Source organism: Phoxinus phoxinus, assembly GCF_949152265.1.
Source record: "Phoxinus phoxinus genome assembly, chromosome: 4".
Classification (NCBI taxonomy): Eukaryota; Metazoa; Chordata; class Actinopteri; order Cypriniformes; family Leuciscidae; genus Phoxinus; species Phoxinus phoxinus.
This window is the reverse complement of record NC_136879.1, coordinates 9,227,107-9,253,987: the sequence shown is the minus strand read 5'-3', so window position 1 is coordinate 9,253,987 and position 26,881 is coordinate 9,227,107. Positions and strand designations below refer to the sequence as shown.

General features: G+C 40.1%; 1 protein-coding gene across 1 annotated transcript in view; it reads right to left on the bottom strand.

Annotated features, from left to right (window-relative positions):
• Positions 1-9,894: 9,894 nt before the first annotated feature.
• Positions 9,895-26,881, bottom strand: part of LOC306997456 (uncharacterized protein) — a gene marked incomplete at its 3' end in the record, with an annotated part of 32,968 nt that continues 15,981 nt past the window's right edge. Inside the window, exon 10 of the mRNA XM_079610761.1 lies at positions 9,895-10,171. Coding sequence (XP_079466887.1) covers positions 9,895-10,171 — 277 coding nt within the window. The remainder of the gene's footprint in view (positions 10,172-26,881) is intronic.

The following is a 26,881-nucleotide window of genomic DNA, read 5'->3' as shown; positions in this document are numbered from 1 at the left end:
ATTGACCTGCCAGGAATGCAATAAGACTGATCCGGATGTATGACCTCTTCTAAAACCTTTCCAAGTCTTGATGCTAACACTTTTGAAAGAATTTTGTAATCACAACATAACAAGGAAACAGGTCGCCAACTTGTTATGTGAGTTAAATCACCTTTTTTTGGTAAAAGAGTGAGAACTGCTCTTCGACAGCTTAACGGTAGACATCCTTCAGTTAAACTAACATTCAAAACTTCCAGTAGATCCTCTCCTATTATGTTCCAATAAGACTTATAAAACTCAATTGGAAGTCCATCGATTCCAGGAACTCGACCACATTCCATGTTTTGGAGGTTCTTATACAACTCTTCCAATGTTATAGGTTTATTAAGATCTTCATTGGACTTTGCAGAAATCTGAGGTAAATCTCTAAAAAAACTTTGTTCTAAACACTGATCTTCTTTGGACTCGTTTTTATACAACTTTTCATAAAAGCTAACTGCTCTCTTACGCATTTCAATTGGATCCGAAAGTAATACCCCACTTTCAGATTGTAAAACATTAATAAATCGTCGTTGCCCATTTTTCTTTTCCAACCCAAAGAAAAATTTAGATGGAGCATCCATCTCACTTGAGTTCTGAAACCTTGATCTTATTAATGCTCCTTGTGCTTTTAATCCAAGCAGATCAGATAAAGCAGTTTTTTTATATTTAAAATCATCAATAAGGTCTTGATTTCCAGTTTGTATTGAACTTTGAAGTCTTAAAATTTCAGCTTCTAAAATTTGAACAGATCTATTCAATTCTTTAGTGACATTCAGGGTGTATTGTTGACATAGTTGTTTTATTCTAATTTTCCCAAAATCCCACCAATTCTTTAAAGATGGAAAGTTATTCTTTTCCGTTCTAAAATTGATCCAGAAACAATTAAAAATTTCCATGAACTGATTATCTTCTAAAAGTGTTGTATTGAGATGCCAATAGGCACTATTTGGTTTAACAGACTTCAAGGAAATTACATATCCTATTAAACTGTGATCTGAAATACCAACCGGAGAAATAAAACAACTTTTAAAAATATTAAGGTGGTGTTTAAAAGTATACAACTTGTCTAACCTTGCTAATGATAACAAGTTATCTCGAGCATGGACCCAAGTGTATTGTCTAACATTTTTGTTAAAATTTCTCCATACATCACTTAAATCATGTGTTTCAACCATTTTAATGAGTCTCCTACGTGATGGCATATGTGGCTCAATATGGTTTCTATCTAGATTGCTTACTGCACAATTAAAATCACCCCCCAAAAACAAATATTCTTCTTCTTCACAATCCTCTAAAGTTTTGCAAAGAGTATCTAAAAAACACATTCTTTGTATTGGCTGACTTGGGGCATAAATACATATAAAAACAAGTACATAATTTTCGAAATTTGCAATCACTTTTAAAATTCTTCCTTTTATGATCTCCTCCATTTTAACTGAACTGGGAACAAACGTTTTATTAAATAAAATGCCAACTCCACCGCTAAGGGAAGTATTATGGCTTAAAAAGGATTCACCATTCCATTCTTTAAACCATTCAACAGCATTTTTATCATCACTATGGGTCTCTTGCATAAAAAAAAACATCAATTTTTTTCTGTCTCACTACCTCATATATTTCCAATCTTTTCCTCACATCTCTGGCTCCATTCACATTTAATGAAGCAATGCGAAATTCACCCATAGTGTGGAATAAGATAACCCATAAATAACTGAGCAATAGACAGGCCCTAGACATGATTAAATTATGTTTCATTATCATTCAGTTGATTTTGAACTTTAGTGACAAATTTCTTAAGACGATACACTTCTTTATCCAAGAAAAATCCTTCATTCATTGAACTCTTAGTCACTTCAATAAAGCTTTTACGATTAGGAAAATAATCAACAACTTGTACACCTCTTAGATTTTTTGTAGCTTTTAAAAAAATCTTGATTTTTTCAGGGCTACAATCGTGACATGGCCATGATTGAAACTGAGAGCAAGTTGAAGCAGCAGAGTCAGAAGAATCACTTTCACTTTCAGCACCTTGGTCAGTTTCACTTTCCCGTGCTGATGTTTTCCTTGCTTGTTTATTTACAACATGTTCGCTTCTTAACCTCCTTTTCAGGGGTATTTTAAACAAGTTTTGATCCACTTCCATCAATAAAGCATTATCCTCTTTATTTGAATATTCCACGGCAGAATCAGCATCATCCATCTGACTCATGGGGATCGACTCCAAGTGTTCACTACTCTCAGTAGGTTCATTTTCCGCCGAACGTAACTGTTCAATGCTTTGTTCTTCAACGACATTGTTTTCCCTGCTTTCCTCAACTGCAACCTCTTGATTTACTCCTACCTCAACATCAGTTGAAACTGCTCTAACAACATCTTTATCTTTAGAATGATTCACTTCACGCTGTACACCCGAAGGCCCTGGTTTATTGACATTCGCGTTGCTGATCGGACAAGCGCGAATCTGATGACCCGTCTTTCCGCATCCAAAACACCTCATAGAGTCAGTCGATACAAACACTGTATAATCGAAATCATCAATTCTGAATTTTAAATTCAGATCAAGTTCATTCCCATTGTTTAAGACCATAAAAGTAAACCTCCTAAAAGAAACAACGTGTTTCAACAGGTCAGACTTACTACCAATTGTGATCTTCTTAACAGGTGAAACAAGTTTACCAAAGCGTGAAAGCTCTCTTGCTATCACTTCATCCTTGATAAATGGAGGTACATTAGACAAGGTCACCTTTTTAGCAGGTGAAGCAAGGGGAAGTACAGATGTAAACGAACCCCGCAATTCAATCCCCTTCTCCACTACCTCGTTAGCTTTTTCTACCGTGCTCAGAAAAAGTACAATTGCACTGTTCATCTTTGAAGCGGCCAAAACACATGCATGCCCAACCACATTTCCAACAGCTAGGCTACATTCCTCTACAGTACCCGCCGCCACGACTTTAATTCCATGCCGGCGCGTAAGGGAATTTAAATTCAAGTTCAATTCAAGTTTATTTGTATAGCGCTTTTCACAATACACATAAATCTCCACCTGTGTGGGCCGCCATGTGTACGCCGACACCGGCGTACACCGCCCTCAAAGTTTTAACTGTCCTCTTATCATACACTTACAACACAGACAAACTAACTGTAACCGAATGAATGATTTGAGTGGTGGTGATTGACGGTTGTGAACACCAATCCGCAAGGAGGATCCACTATTTAAGAGCTGGTTGGTTGTGGCCTGGGATGCGTCACGTCCGGCTCCTCCCGTTCTTCCGTTGTTGACAGTGGACACAGGTATGCTTCATTAGCCTGTAGCAAGTTTTGTTGTTTGCTGTGTGCATGACAGTAATGATTAATGGTGTATTCTAGCCTGTCTTTTCTCCGCCCGGGTTCCCTCGGCTTGTTTTGAGTGGATGCTAAGACAACTAATCTCTCAGGTATGTGCAAACTGTTTTATGGAAAGCAGATTGGTTAGCCTTGTGGGGTTTGGGGATTAGTTGACGTGTCGCGTTGTGTGCAGTATTCCCTGTATCTCAGCTGAATGGCCGTTAGATGAATATCGTATACCCGTGCCTGTAAAGGGATAATAGAGCTCATCTCCATTTTGTGGTAAGTGTTATGCGCACAGTGATATGCGACGAATTTTAGCAGGTGAGGTAACGTTACGCATTTTAGTAATTATTTTCTGTGTGGATTTGTCTCAGGATTCTCTCTCTCGCTCGGGAGCGATTTGTTTCTGCTGTAGTTGCAGTTCCGGTTGCTTCTCTGTTGCCATACTGCGAGAACGCCGTATCGTCCAACTAATCAAGAGGATTGTCGCTGTTTGGTTTCTCTAAATTATAGTTTAGTGTATTTGAGGTGACGTTCACTAATTTGTGAAATAAGGAGAAGATAACCCCGCGGTTGCTTCTTTCAAGCTGGTCTGCATTGAGTTAATTTGTTTCTTTTCTTTTTCTATTGTATTAATATCTGTACATTGTTTGATTTGATTACTTTATTTTGCCCTGTTCCTGTGATCAGTGATGTAATCAAATTGTGATTTATTGTAACTGTTTTGAAGTTTGTTTCTTTATTTTCTTTCAGTCGCCGGGGTCCCACGGGTGACGGTCTCTTGTGGTGGTGGTGGTGCTCCTCCTACTGTTGCCGTGCTACACTTGTGAAGTGTTTTGGTTGCGTAATCTGAGTGCACGGAGCACGGTGTTGTGTGTGTGTGCGCAAGTGTGCTTTTGCTTAACTAGCTTAGTGACCCCTTCTTCGTGGTGAACCCCGGCCCTGTAAGGTTGTATTTCTTTTCTTTTCAGTGTGTACTTGATGGTGATGTGAATCATTGTATGTCATTTACTGTTCTTTGTCTTGAAGCCGATGTCAGCCATGCACTGAGTCATCAGACACATGCTGGTGCAGCGGAGGTTATTTTAATCTGAATTTCATTCTCTTTTTAAATATAACTTAATATCAATAAAATTTTGTACTACTTCATGATACCCACGTTTCTGCCTACCTTCTTAAAGAGAGTCGAACCTGTGTGACCTAAATTTTTAGGTATCATTCATATTTCCCGGGGTGAAATTCCCATGGGTGGCGTAGTCGAAATTCCTTGTGTCTGAAACCTGTACTACTCCGTCACATAACAAAACAAGACAAAACAAAAAACATATAAAATAGAAGTTTGAAAAAGAAGCCACAGCGGGCACAAACACCTTTCACACTCACCACGCACTCCGCTGCCTCACTCTCACCACTCGCCTCGCACATGCGCACAAAGAGAGAGAGAGAGAGAGAGAGAGAGAGAGAGAGAGAGAGAGAGAGAAGTTGTGAATTTAATGAAATTAAATCAAGGTAGCCTAATACCCTAATGAAAACCGCCACTTGCCTAATAATGAAAAATGACACTTGCATTAACACTTGCTTGGTTAATTGACATCCTATTAGCCTAAATAGACTACTTAAAGCAAGGAAATGTTGCTCCTATTGAAGTAATGTAATAGTTGAATGACAGTGGATTATGAACTCCCAAAACGGAACAGAAAGCCCAACTGGACGCAGGATCAGTTACTGCTGCTGGCCCAGTTGGTGCTAAAAAAAATTCGGCACTGTGATACAACATTGAGAATTGTGAAGTTTGCATCGAACACAATCTGGGTATTGATGGAGTGGGTTTTCTTTCTATTCACAAACATGTTCAACATGTGCAATTATTTTAATATGTGTCCCGTCTATAGCCTAGCACCGACCACTCCGGGCACACCGGCAATATCCATAAAGCTGGCTTTGTTTCTTTGGAGTTGGCGAATGACCAAAGGAAAACTTATGAACTGTCGAATAATATGGGGTCTACAGAGTGCATTGATGGTTTGGTGGATGGATCTGCTTACCGATGGCTGGGATATCGCTAGATCGTCGGCATTACACAATTGCATTTTCCCCGTTGCCAGGTAGCGAAGTGTTATCAAACCTTTCAATTCGGCACTGATTGGGTTGTTGCGATTAGTTGGCGCGGTTATTACATCCCTCACAAGACCCACAACAATCAGTATTCCCTCACGGTTAAGGCGGTATCTTTGTAATAACTCTGTGTCATTGAGTGTCTCCAACACACTGTCGCGCGGCGATTTTAAGATCCTTTGTGAATAGGTCTTAGTGAGTTAGGAGTCCTCTCGACTTCTTTTAAGCTATCCCAGACTTAGGTGCTACTTTTAGGGCTAAAATGCTTCGTGAATTACTCTTAGTGAAAAAAATTAGAAGTCCTAAAGTTAGGAGTGACACGCCCATTATTTTTAGGAGTTGCTCCTAAATTGGCCTGTTAGGAGCTACTTTTAGCCTTAAAATTATTTGTGAATACGGCCCCTGAAGTTTATCTTTTTTTATGTGGGTATCTACAGGATTCATCCAAACAACATTGTATTGTACTTGTACAGTTGCAATAAATAAATCTATCTACAGTACCTGTCTATCTATATCCGCTTAGCAAATGTGCACAGCAAGTTTAAACGATAGTCATGAACACCATTTAAAAAACAGAATTATTTATTGAACAAAATTGTATTACATTGAACAACATATAAACTTAATAAATATAAATATGACCTTTTTGAAAAAAATAAACGTAAAAAAATAAATATAAATATGAACACTTTGAACAAAATATTACTTTAATAAATATTAATATGAACTTTTTTAACAAAATAAACTAAAAATAAGAAATATAAAAAAATGTATAAATGTAAAACACAAACATGAACATCAGTAACATTTTAAATCAAATTACTCCCTTCCGTCCATATCCGCCTCATACACCATGGAATAAATCTTAAATTTAACCTCGGCCCTCTTGGCCAGGGTCATTCGTCGAATGGCGGGCAAAAGGCTAAAAAAAAATATCTCATCCCCATCAGCTGTAGAAAGACCTACTTGAGGAGGAGGAGGTGGTGTCTGCTCCATATTATGAGCCTCCTGGAGTGTGCTCAAGAGCTCCCGCTCAAACTCGTACATGGCTGTCCCTCTCTTCTTCCTCATCTGTGGCCTGAAATGAGAGGTGGAAGGGCCTGCCTCCTCCAGGTGGGGGGGAGGTGCAGATGGCGGGGTAAAGGTAGGTGCGGGTGGTTGTGTAGGTGCAGCGGATGGGGGGGTGGGTACAGCCGAAGGGGTAGGTGCAGCCGACAAGATAGGTGCAGGTGGGGGGGTGGGTACAGCCGAAGGGGTAGGTGCAGCCGACAAGGTAGGTGCAGGTGGGGGGGTGGGTGCAGCTGGGGGTGTTGAAAATAGCGGGGTGGGTGAAGCCGGAGGTGAGTTGACCAAAGGGATGGGTGCAGCTGGGGGGAGCGTGGCAGGGGTAGCTTGGCGGGGCAGATTGGAGGTGGTTAGCCTACACTCAATGAATGGGGCTAGGAACCCCATCACAGCCATACATTTCCATGGCCGAGCAAATGAGGCCCCAGCCCCACTCCTGTTCTTCTCCCTCTCCTTCCTCTTTTCCCTGGTGTACTGGTCCCTCAAGCTCTTCCACCTTGACCGACACACATACTCTAATAATAATAAAAATATATGTATGACTAAATTACAGGCTATGAATCTGTCTGTGCATCTAATGCTAATGATTGGTATTAAGCTATTATTTTAATCTTGCTTTAAGCTGCAAATATATATGCCCAGCCATTTCAAATGGTTAGATCTGTCATGAGTTATGTATTTATTTATTTATGTAAAAGTCCATCAAAATCTCTCTATCTACCAACATACCTGCTATCATAAATACTACTAGCATATGAACCCGTTTCTGCAGATGGACGTACTGTCTGCTACCTATATGTAGGGAAGATGTAGGCTGAGATGAATCCATAAGCGGGTCTTTATTAAAGGATCTGAGCATAAAATCCAAACAATAGTCACAAGTCGTAGTCAGGTCACAGGCCTTGGTCGAAGGACAGGTAAAACAATCCAATGGCAGACAAATCCAAAAAACAGCAATCCAAAAGCATGAGTCAAAAGACAAAACAATGGTCATAACAGAAATCATGAATAGAGAATGGAAGAACGCTTTGTAAGGCAGAGAACTGGCAATACTTCGCAATAAGGCAGTGATAGCACATGGCTTAAATACAGGGTGACAGGAAATGACAAGACAGGAACTGATGATGCAGGAACAGGAAGTAACAGAGTTCAATATTCAGGTGATAGCTCCCTCTGATGGACTGGTGCCTGATCAAACGTTACACTATATAACTCATCAGTGGAATTAACATTTTATTTAACACAGTACAAACTCATAAAACCCACCAGGGACTCCAACGAGCTCTGCCACCCTTCTCCAGGCAGAATTTCGTTGTTCGTTGTCCCTATAGAACAACAATGATGGGTCGTAAAAATTTGGGAACCCTGCAACCGCCACAATCAATTTCTCCTCCATTTTGTACTCGGAACTAAAATTTCCTGCGCATTTTTGAAGTAGGATGTCTAGAACAGAGAACCTGCGAGAGACTTCCCCCCGTCTCCATATGCTCTACTTCTATTGGATAGACGCGTCGCGTTCAACGGAATTCATTTGCATAAAGATTGGCATCGGCCAGCTTTTTGACGCTCGACATTTTTTTAAATGAAGCGCCGCCTTCCCGGAATGCTTTGCGGGCGCGTCAAAATCGCTTGACGTCACCCATAGGAATATAGTGGAGTGCAGCGCAACAGAAGTGTCGCACGGACAAGTGGATCACACCCGTAAGGCTGACGTAGACCTCCCTCTTGCTATTAGATTTTGAATTAAAATTGAGCTTGTAAAAATTTCTTAACTCTGTGATATCGGCCGGTGCTGTCATTTTGACTTTTGAATTTGCCGAGGATTAGGCATGTAGGCTGGCTGTGGTGTAATGTTAGCTGCGCAAATGTCCAGTAATATCTCGATTTTAATTGGTCCATGTCTGATATGTAACAGAGATTCACATGTTGAAGAATACAGGATCGAAGTGCGCATACGCAACATGGGTTCTCTTACGAGAGGTTCTCTCATATTGCGTAAGTATCTTACGCTACGGGTAAAGTCATCTTTTCTCGAGATATTGAAGCCAAAAAATTATCTTTAATTTTGTATTTATTGTCAACGCATTGCAGCAGTTAGCAGACCTAGAGCGGGTTTACTAGCATGCTCATAGGCTGCCCTGCGTCAACTGCAGCAGCCAACCACTGAGCCCTGCATGACGTCGTGCCCGCCAGAATGGGTGTGGCTTTAGCGTATATAAGGAAGGGCTCGGAGGCTGCTAATTTGATTTTCATCTCTTCAGCGAAGCTCTCAGCATCGCTGGATCCTCCTGAGAAGCCGACGCCATCGACTCAAGCAACAAAGCACGCCTAGGAAAGCCCCTGAGCTCGTCGGAACCTTCCGCCCGGCACTCGATGGCCGTGCTACATATCCTGCAAGCCGATCTCCTCCACGAATGGGACGAGAAAGGCGTGGATCAGACTTTCGTGGCGGATTTAAGGACCACGACGGATCTTTCTCTTCGAGCCACGAAATCCGCGGCTCAAGCCATCGGACGCTGCATGGCCTCGCTCACTGTTGCAGAGAGGCATCTATGGCTGACACTCACGGACATGAGGGAAGCTAGGGCACAGCGTTTTTCAACGCCCTAATTTCTCCGACCGGCCTCTTTGGCCCAGCCTTGAGTGGGATTGTGGAACCTCGTTCTGTCCACGTCCTTGATGTCGGTGAGGTTTAGCCAAAGGTGGCGCTCGAGCATGACCAAGCTAGCCATATTCCTCCCGATAGCCTGTGCTGTAGCCTCGGTAGCACGCAAGGCTAGGTCCTCGGAAGGCCTCGGGGTCCGGGCCAGCCTCGTCCATTGACTGGAGGAGTTTGGCCTGGAAAGCCTGCAACACAGACATTGTGTGCAAGGGCCGAAGCAGCCTGACCGGAGGCGGAGTTAGCGCGTCCGGCGAGGGCTGAGGTGTTTTAGCATGGCTTAAATGGATGAACCGCTCTAGTTCGGCAGCTAGCAGCGGTGGTTGGGCAAAGATGAGCGAACTAATAACCCTTTTCCGCCGCGCCATCCACAGAGGACAGCGTTGCAGAAACTGAAGAACCCACACGTGCAGAGTAAGGGGCTCGCCACGCCTTAGTCAGCTCGTCATGCACCTCTGGAAAAAACGGCGCAGGTCTGTGACGAGGGGCCTGTTGGCGACCCGTCAAGAACCAGCTGTCCAGTCAACTTCGAGGGGGCTCCTCGAGCTCGAGGTCCGAGACGGCCTTAGTCAGGATCCGAAGCATCTCCACGTCCAAGTTTGATCTTAATAAGAGCGCTAATCTACCTCGAATAGGACTGGAGAGGGCGTTTGAGCAGGAGAAAGCGAGGCAAGCGGGGATGCGGCCGGCGTGCGTTCGCTAATCTCTCAGGATGCAGTTGGCTGCATCGCTTCTTCTTCCTCGGCCGAAGTAGAGCCGAGAAAGGCAAAGCGGGGGGAAGTGGCGTCGCCGTCTCGTAAGAGAGCTAGCCATGTCCGCAGCACAGAGATGGGCATGCTCTCACAAGCAGAGCAGCCACCAGCAGAGAGTGCAGTCTCGGCATGGTCGACTCCCAGGCATGAGATGCAGGTCGTGTGTCCATCGGCCTCGAGCAGGTTGGATCCGCACAAGAAGAGCGAGGCATTTGTATCAACGCTTAGTTCTCTTAACAGACAATATACAGTGAAAAGGATATTCGTAGAACGCCGGATAGCCACAGGTGAATGGCGGCCAGAGAAAAGACGACTTCTGGAGAGAAGGCGTCGTCCGTGAGTGCTGCTCGCTCAGGCTGAAGGGCTTGTTCGACGGCGTTCGAAAGGGAACACTGAATTACACAAACCATGGCCAAAGGACATATAAGAGGTGCAAATAAGATGTAAAGTACTTTGTGACTTGACTAAGTAACGTTAACTAGAAAAAATGCGTGATGACAGGGAGCAGCAGTCCACTGACTTCTCTGCAAATCAAAGTATGTGTATTAAATGCAGAGACCAGAGGGAGGTTGAAACTAATACACAGCATACTAGGAGGTTTAACTGTACTGAATATATCACCACAATGTAGGGCACCATTTCTTTGATATCTAGGAATAACTAACCTGTATTAAGTTGGTCATTCATTTTGGATAAGTATTAAAATATATATTTTTTAATTATATATTTACCTGCATTAAGACATTTTGAACGACTGTCACTTCATGACAAACCTGGAGAGGATGGGGCTCCATCATCTGCACTTCAGCATTCAGCAAGTAAATGTATATCTAGTTCATGTTATTGCTAAAGCATAAGCAACTAATGGTAACGCTTTAGATTACAGCTCGTAAAGTACTGCGTAATTAAGATTAATTTACAGCGTAACGTTCGGTATTTATAGTGTACCTATAAAGTACTTGCATGTAAGAGAACAATATGTAAAGGTTGAGGAATAAAGGGGTAACAACCAGGAGAATTAAACATTTATTTATATATTAAGTATCATAGAACTAAGGGGTACTTATTATACTATTATGATACAAAAATCTAACATTTGGGAGCCATTTAGAAAGAACACACACTATTAGTACCTTGTAATAATGGTGTACCAATACATACTGTATAGGCTTTTTTTTTATTACAAAGTACATATCTATGCATTTATACTTATTTTTTATGGCAAAAGTGCAGAAGTTTAGGTTTGGGCTTACATGTTTCAAGGCAAGTAAAGCTAAAACTTTTGCAATTGTTTTAAACACTGGGAAATATACTCTTGTTCCATGTAGTTACAGGGTAAGTACAATAAAAATACATACATACAGTCTAATATCACTGACTCAGAAACCTTTATTTAAAAAAAAACTTATTACAGTTGGTCTGAAGCAATAGTCTACAGTTTGATAAGTTTACAATATTGTCAATTTTCTTACAACCACTTATTGTTTCACTTCAGAAGATATTGATACATCCATTAGGGTTGTATGGATTACGTCTCGGTTATGGATGTAACCCTCGTTCCCTGAGTAGGGAACGGAGACGTTACGTCGAATGACGACGAAATGGGGTTCGCTTAGAAGCCTATCCTCTTCGAACAGTAATAAAACGAGCCAATGGCAAGCAAATGGGTAACTCCGCCCCACCTCGTGGGTATAAAGGAAGTGCGCCAGCAACATTAGATATGTTTCTTCGCTGAAGGAGCCAAGACTGAAGTGGCAGGAAGACGTAACGTCGCCGTTCCCTACTCAGGGAACGAGGGTTACATCCGTAACAGAGACGTTCCCTTTCGTTGTCAATTCGAGTTACGTCGAATGAACCATGCACATGGCGGCACCTAGCCAACGCGAAAGCTTCCAGTAAATGAATAACGATGTTACCAATAGTTATTAAGCGCAATAAGCCATTATTACGATTTAATGTTTAATGGCGTTCTGACAACCACGCACAGGGAAATCCAGGCCGACTCAAAGCTGGAGCCGGTGTTCTCAGAGAATTCAGTTCCCCCGTTTCCCCTTCAGTGCGCGTGCGCAACATCAAGACGAAAATCAAGCTCATGCTGAAGCGCCGTTCAACGGATATATTGTGCATCGTGGTGTTTTTATTTACTCTCCGCCACAGTAATGTACATTTTATGTTGTTTGTTAGATAATTTGCAATTATATACAGATTTTAACCCTCTGAGGTCGGCAAACGCGCGGGCGCGTTTTGCTCGGTTTTTTTTACATAGCAGTAAAATAGACCTAAAATACTCTGTCAGTTTTGGTCATACAGACTTAAGAAATATAAAAAAATAAGCTGTTAAATGTCTACTTTTTTTATGTGTCCACTTACAATCGAAATAAAACATTGTGCTTTTGTAAAATAAAGAAAATATACAGGGAGTGCTTTCTGCCTCTCCGTCTCCGTGAACTTTTTTTCTGAAGCACGTCTCTAAACTCAAACAAAACTCAGCGAATACTATTCACTCAGACATGAGCTATATATCTCTATAATCATTTAAGTGTGTAGTTTTAAATTATCTAATTCAAAACTAAAAGAAATATTCTCTGTTTATGTAATCTATATAAAGAGAGAGAGAGATCAGCCGTTCTCATTATCGTTTTGCCAGCTCATTACTCCGCTAATGTGACACGACCATCGAGAGCGCGCGCTATACAAACACAGATTATCTGGAGCAACACATGCAAACCAGTCAACGCCCACAACAGCTGGACAACACACTCGCTGTGAGGAATAATAATATTGTGATAATCCTGGAAATTTTACCTCAAACTGGAGTAGCCTAACAACGGATCCTGCAGATCAGTAAGTGCTTTGTTCTAATCGCGATATGAAATGGTGTCTGCAAACCGCAAAAGACTGTTTAAATTTGAATTGCGTTTGTGTTTGAATAAATGCACGGCACATATGCATGCGTTTGTTTACTACAGCTCGCGCGTGTCTGTGTGAATGAATATCGCTTTTAGCAAACTATCTATATTGCCTACTGAGATGAGTAAAAATCGACTGAATACGTTGAAATAAAATTTCTTTGTATAAGCAACATATTAAACTGCAAATTAACATTTATGCCCTAGGCTAATATATATTAGCCTATAAAAGACGATAGCCTATGTTACAGACGAAATATGAAAGACAACATTTCGTTTTGGATAGATTATAAAGTTTTTACTGCCACATCAAAACCTAATTTACAAGGTGCAAACAAAATCTTAAATGATCAATATAAGCCTTAAATTATTTTTGTGTTTTATTAGTGACAAATTTGGGGAGAGGATAGCCTACATCCAAAACTTTCTGAAAGTATGAATGAAAATTAACTGCACAATTACTAGAAATGTGTAGCAACATTGACAATGACAGCTGCTTTTCAAATTAATGAATCGTGATTCTCTAATACACTTCATTCGTTGTCTGAACAGACAAGAGAGCTGTCTCTTTCTCCCATTCACACACACTTCAACACACGTAATATGACACCAAACATTCCTTTCCCAAAGAAGCATACACACACACCAAGACACCCACGTGTCTTCACACAGAGAAAAGGGGTTGCTACCATAGTCACTCTTAAAATGTAATAAATATATTCCTTTTTGTGTTAAGATGTGTTTCTAAACCATAGGAAAGCATATATGTGTCCTAGTGTAACATCAATCGAACTTTAAATGTCTATACTAATGCATAATAATCAAACGTTGTATTCCTGTAACCGTAACCCGATGTGTTTCATATCATTTTAAATCTTGAGACCTAACGGAGTTGAATCTCGATAATAGACTGCAATGGTATGATTATTTCAATATGAATTCTTTCCAGTCATAGAAATGACTAGTCCCGGTTCTCTGTCATAAACTACACAGACTGGGGTCTTCTGACAAGACAAAGAAAGTCTCCCGCTCCCAGATCACTGAAGGTGATTGGACAATCCGCCAGGAGAAGGCGTTATCCTTACATTCCTTAAAAGCCAAACGCACTCTGCTCCGAGGAGGCCACACGCAGGCTGTTCTCAGACACATTACGCACACACGACCTTTTGCAAGTATCCACTCTAACGAGTTTTAATGTTTTAAGGTTCGATGCATTTTGATGGCTCTCAAGGTTTCTGTGATGTTGTTGTTCTATGGTCACTCGTGACCATTCTCTCTCTCTACAACCTCAGCGCGTGCTTCGGCGCGCGCGCCCCCATTCTCTCACTCTCTCTCTCTCTCTCCCTTTCTCATCTGACTGTTATCCGTTTCGTCTTGTATTGTTTACTGTAAGCTATGTACATAGATATAATCGGTGTATATTGAGTAGTACTATATTCTATATTCTGTAGTTGTGCATTTATTAAAACCATATATTATAAATGACTGGTGACTGTTTAACGATCATAAAAATACAAACGTCAATGAGGTAGATCCAAGAGCTACCGCGCTCAATATTTACTACATTAAGTAGTTTTAATTTTATAAACACCGGAAAATTAATGTTCCCGGCCGGAAGTTAATGTTTCTTGGAGTTTATGAGGAGGGATAGCTTTACTGAGAGGTTGATGGGTGATCTTTGATGGTTTTTGCAGGACAAACACCTATTTGATCATTACATGAATTTCCCTTAAAGGTTATCTCATAATCGAAATTAAATAAGATTATTGATATATGAATGAGGAATTATAAGACGTTGTGATCGATTATTCATATAATCTATACATTTTCAATTTCGATAATTTAATGTAACTGTAATATGCAAAATATTAATCATATTCATGATTAGTTATTAAAATTCCCTAAGGATCATTTGAGTTAATTCATACGGACCCGGAGTCCGAGGCATATACGCTACAAATGTTTACCTTGGATATTATACAATTTGCAAGCATACACAGTTTGTGGAAAAATACACTTTTTTCAAGATGTTTCCAACTCTGAACCAATTCTGTAGATATATATATATATATATATATATATATATATATATATATATATATATATATATATGTATGTATGTATGTATGTATGTGTGTGTGTATATATATATATATGTGTGTGTGTGTGTGTGTGTGTGTGTGTGTGTGTGTGTGTGTGTGTGTTGTCTTTGCATTCTATCTTGTGGCTCAGTGACACCTATGAAAAGCTCATTAGTATGCAGCATTAGCAGGTCTTTGTCTTCTCAGGTGTGAATTAGGACATTATTCATGACCTTGTTGGATCATTCACGCCCACCTGCATATTGCCTTTCCAAACAAAAAGTGTCTTACAAAATTTAAATCAATCTATTGTTTAATGTGAACGATTAGCCCGGATGATTTTCAGATCATTTTGAAGTAAACACTTTAGCCGACAACATCCATTAGTTAAAAGTGTTGTGGGAATATGTGAAGTTGGTCGTTTGTGGTCTTATATCAGACAATTTAAGTTTGAGTTTTTTGAATAACCACGCATAAATAATATTCTCTCAAAAATGCAAACATGTACATACATGTTGCTCACATATTATGATACCCATGTTCGTGCTAAATAGAGTGTAATTACACCTTTGCCATTAATATGTTTATAAGCAACTGAAAAAAATACAAATATCAGGGCATGTCAAAACATCTCAAGGACCCCAAAAACACCTTAGACCCCAGAGGGTTAAAGTATATATTTGTGTGTGTGTGTGTGTGTGTGTGTCCCGTTTTTGTCAGTTTCGCTGCTGCAGACATAAATAAACTATATTGTCATTTTACATGTGTCATTTACATATGTCACCAGAAAAAGTGGTTCTCCCCCCCTGTATATTACATTTTGAGGATTCATAACACACTACAGTGATCCTGGTGATGTATTTAAGTGTCATCTTTACCTGTAAACACTGTCTGCCGTAGATCAGTCTCTTCCACTGAGAACACAGGGGGAACCGTTTTACCAGGAGGACCAGGAGAGTTTTTGACACATATCTTTCAAGTGGCCGACAACGTGGCCACACAGCAAGGCGGTAACTAAACAACACACACAGATATGCATCCTTCTCGTTTGTTTATTTTGGTTGTCCTTTAGTACATTTCATAATTAAATATTTTGTTGCAGATCACTATACATATATATTTCAAAATAAAGACAGACACAGATTTGGTTTGTTTTACCCACTTTATTTCTAATTTACACTTACCATACATGACTAGGTTGGGTGCACACTTTCTAGTTATTAGTGGTATATTGTGTTAACATTTATTTCTTTTGACTTTAAGTTACCTACATGTGGAAATCGGAGGTTGGCGCTGTCTGGGCAAAGCGCTGCACTTCAGTGGAGGTCTGTTCTAATAAAGGACCGGCTGGCGTCAGCGGCCGCCATTTTGTTCCAGTGGTTGAATCCATGTTGCAGATTAGCTGGGGGGGGTGTAGGGTTGTTTGTTTATTTGTTTATTTTTTGTTTATTATAATTGGTTATGTATATAACTAATTTGTTTATGACTTATTTCTTTATTTTTTGTGGATGAATTACTTTATTCATTCTAACTGTGTTTAATTGATGTTTGTTGTTCCCTATGTGTGTGTAATGGACTAGTCCTTGGTGTATATAAGTTTCCCCATTTGTGGCATTGGGGAGGCCATGTTTTCTTTGTTTAATTTGTTTGTTTGTTTGAATACTGTTGTTAGTTTGATTTGCTTTAGTTTACCATTTTTGTGGGCCCAGACCTGACTTTATTTTTAGTCAGTTTTTCAAGTTATTTAATTTGTAACTTTGTTTTTTTGCATTTAATAAATAATTTTTGGTTGGAAATCCTGTGTCCTTTGCCCTTGACTGCTTGGTCCCTCACAAATATCAAATTGACTGCTGGCGATAGATCCTTCTCCTATTAGCACCAAAACACTTCCATACATCCCATACATGTACTTGGTACGTCATAATAAGGATGGCGTCTACGTTAATTATAAGTCCTGAAGTCTCTCCCCTGTGAAGGCCTCCTTCCCTTTACCTCTCCCTGTGAAGGCTTGATCGACACGTCAACCATCGGCACTGATACTCAAAAAACTCCCCATAGCAGCGTGATGACTCCGACCTCCAACCAAATGGACCTGGATAAATACACTGTTTGCTTGTTGGCCAGAGGAGAACTGAGCCCGACTGAGACTGTGTTCTCCCAAGGTTTTTTTCTCCATTCTGTCACTGATGGAGTTTTGGTTCCTTGCCACTGTTGCCTGGCTTTTATTGAATTTTCACAATTACAGAATTCAATATCAAGTTTTTGACACATATCTTTCAAGTATACCTTGAAATAACATTAAATTAGATTTAAAAACAGAAACTTAAAAATAAAGGGCATCACATATGTTCAATTAATCTAGTAGAGATACAGATCTTTGAGCTTTTTGATTTTTTAAAAACATTACTGACTCAAAATACATTTTAGAGGCTGCTTTAAAATGAGCTAACTTGGGCTTTGTGTTACGAATCGACAACTACGTTGTCCATAGTGGAGTCTACAAGAAATCCTCCAAGTCTTAAGCTCCCTCTTTGCAATCGTTTCTCAACAGCCTCAACTGCAATATTACACTGCTTTGTTATGTCAACAGAGTGTTGCCAAAGCTCATCAAAATAGGATGAGGTCCATGCCCCTAGCTACAGATGGTACTCAACCAGAATGCCTATTACCGCCACGCCAGCCACCGCGGCAAAACTACCGCGTTAAAAATATAACAAACGCATTTTAAAGTCATTCGCGAAATGACCGCCAGGTGGCGCAGAGGGACATTGTGCAAAACAGCAGCTATTGCCGTATTTTGAAATGTAAGCGGGGTTAATGTCAATTAACAGATGAAATAGGCTACTATAGAACATTGTTTAGGACAGAAAAATAGAATCATAATTTAAAAATAGAGACGAGAACAATATAGCCTTTATTTCATATTCTAGCCTACGCCTAGACGTCGGTGGGCGACATAAGCCTATTGCCCATTGGGAGCAGCGTGATAAAAAAAAATAATAATAACAAAAATAACAAACAAAAATAAATTAGGTGCAATGAAGCTGATTATTTGTTTACTATTCTATTGAGGAATGAGATGAATGATGAGCGCTTCTCTGGAGAACACACACTGGAGAAACCGGACATTTCTCAGTGAGTAAATTCATGGCCGAGTGGCAGAACTTACGTATTGATCATTTGGATAACACGGGTTCGAATCCCGAACAAACGTAGACTATTGTACATTTTATATTAGCCTATTAATGCATGTCATAGCCTATTATTAATGCAGACAATCAAACAAACAACATTTTTTTTATACAGGATAGCCTTTTCTTTCTTTCTTTTTTTTGGTTCCTAGCCTATAAAGAGTTTGTAAAAACATGGTTTTAAGCAAGGTGCGATTTGCCAGGGGGACGGGGATTTCCTTCTGGTCTAATCCCTGCTTCTGCTGAATTATTTTAATCCCCTCTCCTTCCACAGCAATCAATGCTATAAATTACTTCACCAATAGACCATATAAAATATATAAAATAAAGATATGCAACAGGCACGTTTAAGCGACAAACAATAAAATCAGAACCAGTTTCAGTTAGGCCTACGTTCATGGTTCCAGTGGCCTTAATGCAAGCACAGCTTTCAAAATGTCACAAAGCGTTTTGAGATTATTTTGAATGAAATATTGAAGTATTTTGGCACACCCATTTGGCGCTATCCATTGTTCTAAAGTCGGGTTTTATTCTGGCATGTTGAATTAGTGTTCGGCAGACGCGTTCATTTGGATTTATTTTTCTCATAACAGCTAAAATAACTTAGGCTCTAATAGGCTACTCCGTAGTTTTTTAGTCATACAGATCAGAGTAGAGTAGCCTACATCGTTCAAAACTGTAAACTTTTATTCATATTAGGCTACCGACAAAAGTTAATCTGTCGTCTCTGTCTCCGGGAACTGCGCGTCACAAAAATTAACCGAAAGCCACTTTCCTCCGCTCAGTCACGATAAGAAATCGGCTATGTCTAAAGCCTTTAAATGTCTAAATATTTAATAAATGTTATCTGATTAGGTAATCCGTATGAAACCGAGAGGTGCAGAGGATCTATTATGTGAGCGCTTCCCAATGATGAATGGACAAGGGTGAAAATCTCGCTATAATTAAATGTAGTCTAGGCTAAATCACCCTGAATTAAATTGTAAAAACAGATCAGATCATTTATTTGTCGAAATGTTGCGATATTTTTTCATTTAAGTTCATAATTATTCTATAAATGTTATTTAGTTTAGCAGCAGCACAAAGCACTGTGGTTCAGAAAAAATAATAATAATAATTCACAAATCGCATGTACCCTGGTTGTAAGGATCCAAAGATCCCCGTGGAATTTAACATTGAGTTGAACTTTGTATTCATGACAACAAATGAGCATGCGTTTGAACAAATGAACATGCGTTTGTATTTAGGTTTGCTTGGAAAAAGCTGGCCCAAACCGAGGTAGCGTTTTATTTATTCAATTACTGAAATAATTAAATGTTTAGTAATAAACTTTTATGACAGAAATATTAGCCTACTAGCCTACATGTAGCCTAAATAATTAAATTCTTTCATTATCAACACTTTACTAGCCTAATGCTAATGTCTAGAATTAAGTGTGAATTGCGACTTCTCTTTGTTTTAAGTTGGTCTCAAACTCAGATAGCCTGTGGGGGGTTGGGGGTTCAGGAGGTGTTAAATGTTCTGTCTTTCATATGGAGAGTGAGCCTGATGACCAGGCAAAGGCAAAATACTTTTAAAGATAAATCTCTAGATGTGTCCAAATGTAGGCCCTTTAAATTATAAATATTGTAGTTTTATGTATTGTATTTAAAGGGGTTTCACACACACTTTCAGTTGAAGTGTTCAATCCATTTGTTTCAACTAGTTTTGTAGAATTTTAACATGTTTAAGCAGTGTGTTTGTCAACAATCTGGCATTATCTAAACATAAACTATCGACGAAACGCGTTCTTGCCAACTAAACGAATGCAAGTGAGCAGCAGATACAGAGCTATTTTATCGTGATCCACCTCGTTTTATTGTACGGTGAATTCAACCAGGCATTCTGTTTCTTTGAAGCAAGGCTCTGTATGGATGACACACGGCGACATACTAGGGTACAGTATTATCAGCTGTATGATGGGTTTTTACCCTGAAATGTGTAATTTCGAGAGAGACCCGGCGCGCGCAGTGCAGGGAGACTAAATAAAATAAAATAAAAGAGATCCAGCGCGAGAGAGAAGCAAAGAAAAACGCATGATCTTAATTTATGTTGCTTAGTCATCATTGTACACCCCATTACATGTGACGTCATGCGAAATTCAATGCTAGTAGTTCACAAAACAATAATTTAGCAGATTAAAGATAGCTTCATCATTTTCATTTTCTGACGCGATCGGCTGATAATCTTCCTTCATCAGTTTTGTCGTCTGTGCGGCGGCTCTACTGGAATGCAGCAAATTTATGTTGTAATGTGCCATTGATAATTAAACAAAACGCTTGACTTTAATAAACAGTTAGGCTACCTATCTAAGCATCAAGAATGGTAAAACATTAACGCTGTCAGCCAAAGCTAATGAGATTCGATCTCGGGTCGCTTGAAGCTCCGTGAAGCTCGTGCTGTTGCGTTGTCCACTGCGCTATCATCGGACCGCTGTTAACGACACGTCATATGCTCTTGCAAAGCCTCATTGATGTAGCCTAATATTTTTCTATTGCAATGTTTTGTGTTGAAATGTTTTCATTATTTATTAAATGTATTACATTTAATTTCAGTCTTGTGATTATATGAATTCGTTTAACTACATGTTTCACTTGAATTGATCTGCTAGTACCACATTCAAATTACTCTCAATGGCCCTCATTTATGAAAAGTGCATACACCAAATTTCCAGCGTACACCCAAAACCACGGTGACTTTGCGATTTATCAATATAGACGTTGGCGTACGGCACGCTCAAATCCTACGCCATCTCAGGAGGTGGTGTACATGTACGCACGTTTTAAATTAGTTATGAAATAAGCAGAAAAACAATTCCTAACACCACAAAATGCACTGACAAACTAAAGATATGATATATTATGACCCACTGTAAAAAAAACAAAAAAAACAACAGCATAGAAATGATAAACTTCAGTGTTTATTTTTGTGAGTTAAGCCCGGCAGGTGCGCACGGACTGGGTTCAGTAATGAAAGGCTTTCAATGACCAAAAAATAATTCAGACTGACAAAATAATTAAAATGACATTCTTCTTCTTTTAAATAATAATAATACTAATACAAATAATAATAATAACAAAGACATTCTTCTTCTAAATAACAATAAGCGTCATTAATAATCAAAATCATAATACTAATAAGAAGAATATTACAAATTGTCATGCAATTATTCACATCATCATTGTACACCCCATTACATGTGACGTCATGCGAAATTCAACGCTAATAGTTTCAAAACACGTGCTGTAAAATAATGCATTGTTGTGATAGGTAATTTGCTCAACCAACCAGCGATTTAAACTGGATTTCCACCGGAGAAGTTTCTCCTCTTTGCCGTCTTCCGCGTGTCCATGGCGTAAAATGAGGGCGTGGGGGAGGCGGAGACGTGAATATATAGGGGCGTGTTAATCTAATGACGATCGCATAATCTTACGCCAACATATACGCCCGTTTCGACGCAAGATTGATAAATGAGGGCCAATGAGCCGCGGCGCCGCGGGAACGCTGGCGGTAAAAGTCGTATTCTGGTTGAGTACCATCTGTATGTAGGCTAAAGCTTGAATTGTCCACTTTAAAACGAACAAATTCGAATCGAAAGCTAATACCTTCTGATTATGTAATGCGTGTGAAAGGTGCAGTTCTCTCTAAAAGCGCATCTGCTTAACAGCGGAGATGGAGATGTTTTTACTCGACTTAGAAAACAATAGTTTATTAATAATATTAATGGCTCTTCTCATTCAGCACTGCGGGAAAAATATAAATTCCAGGTTCTAATTTGGCCTTAGAAAACCAGTAAAATCGACATGTTTTCCATATTAATTTGTGAAAATATCTGTAAAATATCTGTAATAATAGTGGGTAAATATGTAGCCTACTTACTCTTTCTGATTTCTAACTGTGTTGCTAAGCGCACTTCGAGTTGCAGGCGGAGGTAGTGATGAAGCTACATTCCTTTTAAAAAAGTTTAAGAATATTATTGTATCGTGCCATCTTCCCAACGCGCAGGTGACTGAATGATGAAACTTAAAGCATTTGCTTGGGGGCGTTTACCTGTTTTGCATAGATGGCTTAACACATTATCTTGTGAATAGCGCGCTCCGTCAGTAGGCGTGAACGAATTAAAGTCAATGAGCTCGTAATGAGCTCGACTGGAATCGCTCTCTTTTCATACAGATTACAGAAGCTGAGAATATTTGTTTTTTATTTAAATTGCTTCATCTGAAAGATGTGATCTCAAGCTTTATGCCCGTGGGTATGTTTGCCTGAATTTTCGCGGAGTTACAGATCATTTTCTAACGCGTTTCAAATTGGAGTTCATTGGCAGAGAGAGTGCAGAACGTTCATTTTTCTTTTTTTGGCAAAAAGCAAAACACTTTATTTTTATTGTGAGTATACAGAAAAAAAATAGGAACTGAACAGGATCGATTGATGTATAACACGAAAATGAAAGATCAAAATTAACAGAGCATTTTGAGTTTATTTTGCATTGCTTAAAAAAAACACGAGCAAAACGCGCCGGCACGTTTTTGGTCCCCAGAGGGTTAAAACAAAAAAACAGTAAAAACAGTAATATTGTGAAGTAATATTACACATTAATATAACTGTTTTTTATTTTAAAGGGGTCATGACATGGGTTTTTTTATTTTATTATTATGTTCCCTTAGGTGCAATTATAGTATTACTATAGGTTTTTTTTACAAAATGTATGACCCTTTCCCACCCTGTTTCTCATCCTCTGATTCAAACAGTCTGTTTTGGGGGTGTTTCCCTTTTAAGAGTTCAGTGTTAACGCCCACTGTTATGATTGGCTAACGTCAGTGCCTATGCATCAATTATTAACGCCCCCAGCCAGAACATTTGCGGATTCAGCGTATTTAAAAAGTAGTTTAAAGTTTTAAATACATTACTTACAGTTTGCGTCGTCGATGTTGAGCCCAGAATAGTCGGCACGGACTTATCTTTGAGCAACAGTTTTGTTTTGATTTGTTCTCAAAACAGTCATCCTTCAAATGGACTGAGACGTCCGCAAAAAAATAAAGTGCATCCATTTTTCGCTGACGACTGGATCTTTCGGCAGCGTATTCAAAGATGTTGCTTGTCCACAGCCAGGAACAGCACATCTGCGTGGCATCGTAATTTCCCTGTACACAGACCCACTCACTGTCCGTCGACTGAACACTTGTGAGGCGCGCGGGCGCGACAATGATACGAAATGAGCGTTAATGCCTTGTGCTTAAAGCGTAGTTGTCTTGTGCGGGAGGCGGTCATATGCAAACGCTGGTACGTCACTTCGTACCGTGACGTCACTTCTTACCATGGATCCAGAACGAGCTGTATTTAGAGCTTGATTAAATAAATGATTCGTTTATAATGGGGAGGACGTCTTAAGCTATGAAACTTGCAGGACGTTTTAATGGTACAAAGACCTCTTATATACCAAAAGATCCAGGCAAATTTGGTTTCTCATTTCATGACCCCTTTAATATATTTTAAAATGAATAGGTTGAACCTTAACCAGTCATCTCAATAGAGCAGGGCCTTGGCGCCATCTACTGGCGATTTTATATTTATATTTAGTAGTTTCATATTTATTTAGCCTCTTTTCATTTCGGCATTTACAACTCGGTTTAAATGAGCTTGCTAGAAGTTCATAGAATGATTTTTTATAACATAGAAATAGTTAAGTAGCCTAATGCATACACTCAAGCTTTTTATTATTATTGTAGCCTATAGCCTATCTTATTCCCATGCATGCTTGTGCATAATTTATATTGTAAAATACATTCAAATCTTTTTACTGTTGAGATTACTTTTTTTTTATGTATACAAACCTAAATAGTATTTCCTTAATATTATTGGAGGATAAACATATAGGCTAAGACCTATGTTAAATATCTATTAATGTGATTTTCTCTGTTGAAAATTCTTCTAGCCCACACTGTTTGAACAGTGTCTCAAATAAGAAAAGTCCATCATACAAGTAGCTGCATAAAAATACGTGCGCTATTTTTATATTAACCAAAGGCATGTTACTACGCATGTTCTAAAGAGAGAAACCCGTAAATTAGAGCGTATTAGAGCGTCTTTAGAATCGCGTGGAAAGACAGTATGTCACGTTATAAAAAGGCCCTAAAAGCGGCAAGGGCTGAGCATCTCCGCAAACTAATAGAAAACAACCAAAATAATCCAAGATTTTTATTTACCACCGTGGCTAGACTAATAAATAAACAGACGTCACCCGAACAAAATATCCCGTTACAGTTTAGCAATAATGATTTCATGAACTTCTTCACTGAGAAAATAGAAAGCATCAGAACCACAATTGTAAACGTTCAATCTTCAATCGTGCCTTATAAATCAGCCTCAATTATCACCCCGCAAGAACAACTACAGCGCTTTACAACTATAGAACAAAAAGAGTTAAATAAACGTATCACTTCATCTAAAACAACAATATGCTTATTAGATCCTATACCAACTGAACTACTGAAAGAAGTGTTACCTATAGTGGAAGAGCCTCTCCTCAATATCATTAACTCATCTTTATCTTTAGGTCATGTTCCAAAAACATTTAAACTGGCAGTTATAAAACCACTCATTAAGAAACCGCAATTAGACCCACATAATCTAGCAAATTATAGACCCATTTCAAATCTTCCATTTATGTCTAAAATATTAGAAAAAGTTGTGTCCGCTCAACTGGGCTCTTTTTTGCAAGAAAATGCCATCTATGAAAAGTTTCAGTCTGGATTCAGGCCGCACCATAGCACTGAAACTGCGCTCGTTAAAATCACTAATGATTTAGTGTCCAGACACTAAATCCAGACAAGACAGAGGTATTACTTATCGGTTCAAAAAACCGCCCACAAAACCTCTCACAATACAACTTTAACATAGTAGGATGTCCTGCTACTTTATCCTCTACAGTAAAAGACCTGGGTGTCATACTAGACTGCAACCTGTCTTTTAAAAATCATATTTCATATGTTACAAAAACGTCTCAGGTTACGTATGTAACCCTGGTTCCCTGAGAGGGAACGAGACGCTGCGTTGAGACGCGGTGGGAACGCCTTGCGTGATTGCGTCGTGAAGCACATCTAAAATCAGTCCAATGGAAACGGGAGACGTCATGGGCGGGTGACGTCACCGACCAGGAAGCTATAAAGCACTCCCGCGATCAGAGAACACTAGCTTTGAAAAAGCCTGAAGCAAGATGATCACAGGTATGCAGGGAGTATGGCAAAGCAACGCAGCGTCTCGTTCCCTCTCAGGGAACCAGGGTTACATACGTAACCTGAGACGTTCCCTTTCAAGGGAACTCGAGCTGCGTTGAGACGCGGTGGGAACCCTATACCCACGACGCCATATGACAAATGCCTGTACTGTATGAAGACCATGCGCACACTAGAAACAAGCCCCCTAGACCCTGGAGTGGAGTCTAGGTCCAAGTCATAAAAAATAGACAACTGTATGCGGTAAGGACATCCTGCCGCATTACAGATGTCGTGGAGAGAAACTCCTGAATTTAAAGCCATACTCCTAGTAGAGTGGGCCCGGACAGCCAAAGGTGAAGGCTGTCCAGCCGCTACATAAGCAAGTGAGATAGCCTCAACTACTCGCTTGCTCAATATCTGTCTTTAGCTTTTCCTGATTAAGGTGGAGGACAGAAGGCCTGCAGCACAAATGACCCGCAAATTGAGTAGGGACCTAGGAATACAACCCGGCCTGGGGTGAAGAAAGACTACCACCATACCAGGTGCAAATCCAAGTACGTGCAGGCCTCAGCCTCATGTACCACGGAGAAGATGAAATAAGGATCTCTCCTCAGAGATAACCCAGCAAAGAAACATACATTGCAGAAATCAAGTACTGTACCATAGGGCAGATAGCAAGATTCAGAAGGTGTTCTGCACACCAGGCAGAGAACAGTTTACATTTCAATTTTCAGTCTTCTCGTGGAGGGAGCTCTAGACTGGAGTAAGGTCTCCACGACCTCAGTCGAGAGACCTGAATCTATGAGCTGGGCCCCCTCAGAGGCCGAGCCCACAGTATCCATGACTCAAGATGAGGGTAACTCCCGGGAGCAGAGATATCGGGAAATGCGTACAGGTGTAGCCTCGACCACACCTAATACATCGCATCCAGTCCAAGCGGAGCTGGATGCGTCAGGGATAACCACAAAGGCAAAGTTTTAACCGAAGTTCTCCCAAAGAAGCTCCACCACCTCGGGGTGAAGTCTCCATTCCCCGGGCCTCAGCCCCTGCCTCAACAGGATATCTGCTCTGATATACGAGACCATCAGTGTGTTGTCCGGGAGGACAGGCACATGGTGACCTCTCGGTTCTGACAGGAAGTATTGAGATTCTCGGAATACCGCCATCACTTCTAGCCAATTATGTGCCAAAAGGAGATGGTCCTGCCAAAGACCCTTCGCCGAATGACCACTCATGATCACCCCCCACTTGTGAGGGAAGCATCCGTCGATAGCATAAGCGTCAACAAGAAGCCCCCAACACTGGGCCTGGGCGAGAAACCAAGGTTCTTTCACATGACCGAGGCACGTAGGCATAGCCGCGTGACCTTGATCATGCGAAAACGGATTTCCCCTCGGAGAAAACCCCTTGGTCCTGAGCCACCACTGCAGGGGTCTCATGTACAGAAGGCCAAAAGTAATTACGTTGGACGCAGCTGCCACAAGACCCAACAGTCTGAAACTGTTCCA